Source organism: Austrofundulus limnaeus, unplaced genomic scaffold (genome assembly GCF_001266775.1).
Source record: "Austrofundulus limnaeus strain Quisiro unplaced genomic scaffold, Austrofundulus_limnaeus-1.0 Scaffold244, whole genome shotgun sequence".
Classification (NCBI taxonomy): domain Eukaryota; kingdom Metazoa; phylum Chordata; class Actinopteri; order Cyprinodontiformes; family Rivulidae; genus Austrofundulus; species Austrofundulus limnaeus.
The window spans coordinates 640,028-641,420 of NW_013952646.1; the positions used below are offsets into that span (position 1 = coordinate 640,028).

The 1,393-nt window shown below is 37.3% G+C and overlaps 1 protein-coding gene across 1 annotated transcript in view; it reads right to left on the reverse strand.

The window, feature by feature from the left end:
* Positions 1-1,393, reverse strand: part of tll1 (tolloid-like 1) — a gene marked incomplete in the record, with an annotated part of 57,723 nt that overhangs the window by 27,590 nt on the left and 28,740 nt on the right. Inside the window, 1 exon segment of the mRNA XM_014020209.1 lies at positions 35-150. Within this exon segment, the coding sequence (XP_013875663.1) occupies positions 35-150 (116 nt within the window).

Genomic DNA, 1,393 nt, shown 5'->3' on the forward strand with positions numbered 1-1,393 from the left:
GTGTGTGTGTGTGTGTGTGTGTGTGTGTGTATACCTTCTCTCCAGGTGTAACAGATATTCTCCAGACACAGTGTGTGTATGAAGGGTATCCATTTGGGTAACCAGGAGATGAGAAGTTGCCAGTTGACTCTTGGAGGGTTTCTCCGCAYGCTGCAATTCACAMAYACMCACACACACAYACACAGATGCACAAACACACACACACATATAGATAGAGTTAAATCTGTTCTGGTGAATCCTGCTATTGTGTAACTTAAATCTTGATTGGAATAATAGTAATTAAATAATATATTTCTTGAAAAAGTGCATATCACCCACAACTTGCACGCCAAAGTTTTAAACAAAGMTTTAGCAGAACGTGTTGACAATGTGTGCTGGRAATGATTCTCAGCTACTACCACACCACATTTTAGCACAATGTCTGTGAAATTGATATAGTTAYAGTCATGTCTGTGTTCAGTGATGTGGATTATGTGGCCGCCATCTTGGATCAGGTTCATGTCAGAAGTCAAGCAGCTGCAGGTGTAYGTCAATCACTTTTTATGCCTTTGATTGTTCAAAATCAATTAAACATCAAAATGAATGTTGAACAGCATATTTGTGCRAATATCAAGACCCAGTTTTGGTGCCACTGTGTTTGTAACCTTTGATGTTTCATTTGGAAACAATTAGACGTACATTTCTGGAAACCACTAAAGGAATACAAATCAACACCACAAATAAACATTTAATGTTGCTTTTAGACTCTTTCACTTCTGATTTTGTGAAGCTGTTTTGTGCATGTTGGTGTGTTCCATCACAATCGGCTGCATTTAACATTCTCAGGGAGTGGAGTCACTCACTGGATGTCAACACAAATGGCACAAATCTAACAAATCCAAAGCAGCTGAATGCACTTCCTTAGAAAATGACCTGACAGAGCTCTCATTTACTTTCATTTGGAGATTAAYGCTGCCACTCTCTCCACGGATGAGGTTAGCCAAAACTGCTCCTCCTGTTCCATCATGCATGTTCCCCGCAACCCCCATCCTCTTCAATGCCCTTGGGCTCTGTTCATCTGTCAGTGAATGTGGTATTACCAAAATATGACCCTTATATGGTTCATGTATTTATTTCCAGATGGGACACATGCGTAAATTCTCAGTCTTTCTTCAGGAACAAATCTGTTTAGTTTATTTCTTTAATCACTTTGATGTAGCTGTTTTTATTTACAACATGTAAAAACCAAAAATAAAGAACAAATTAAAGGCCTAAAAATCCTTGAAGGAACGCATAACAAGTTTTAAACCAAGGTTATCTTATGTTGATAAATGATGGAGAAAGACATTTTATTAAATCTTTAAAATAATACTGTCTAATTCTTTAATCACTTTGATGTAGCTGTTTTTATTTA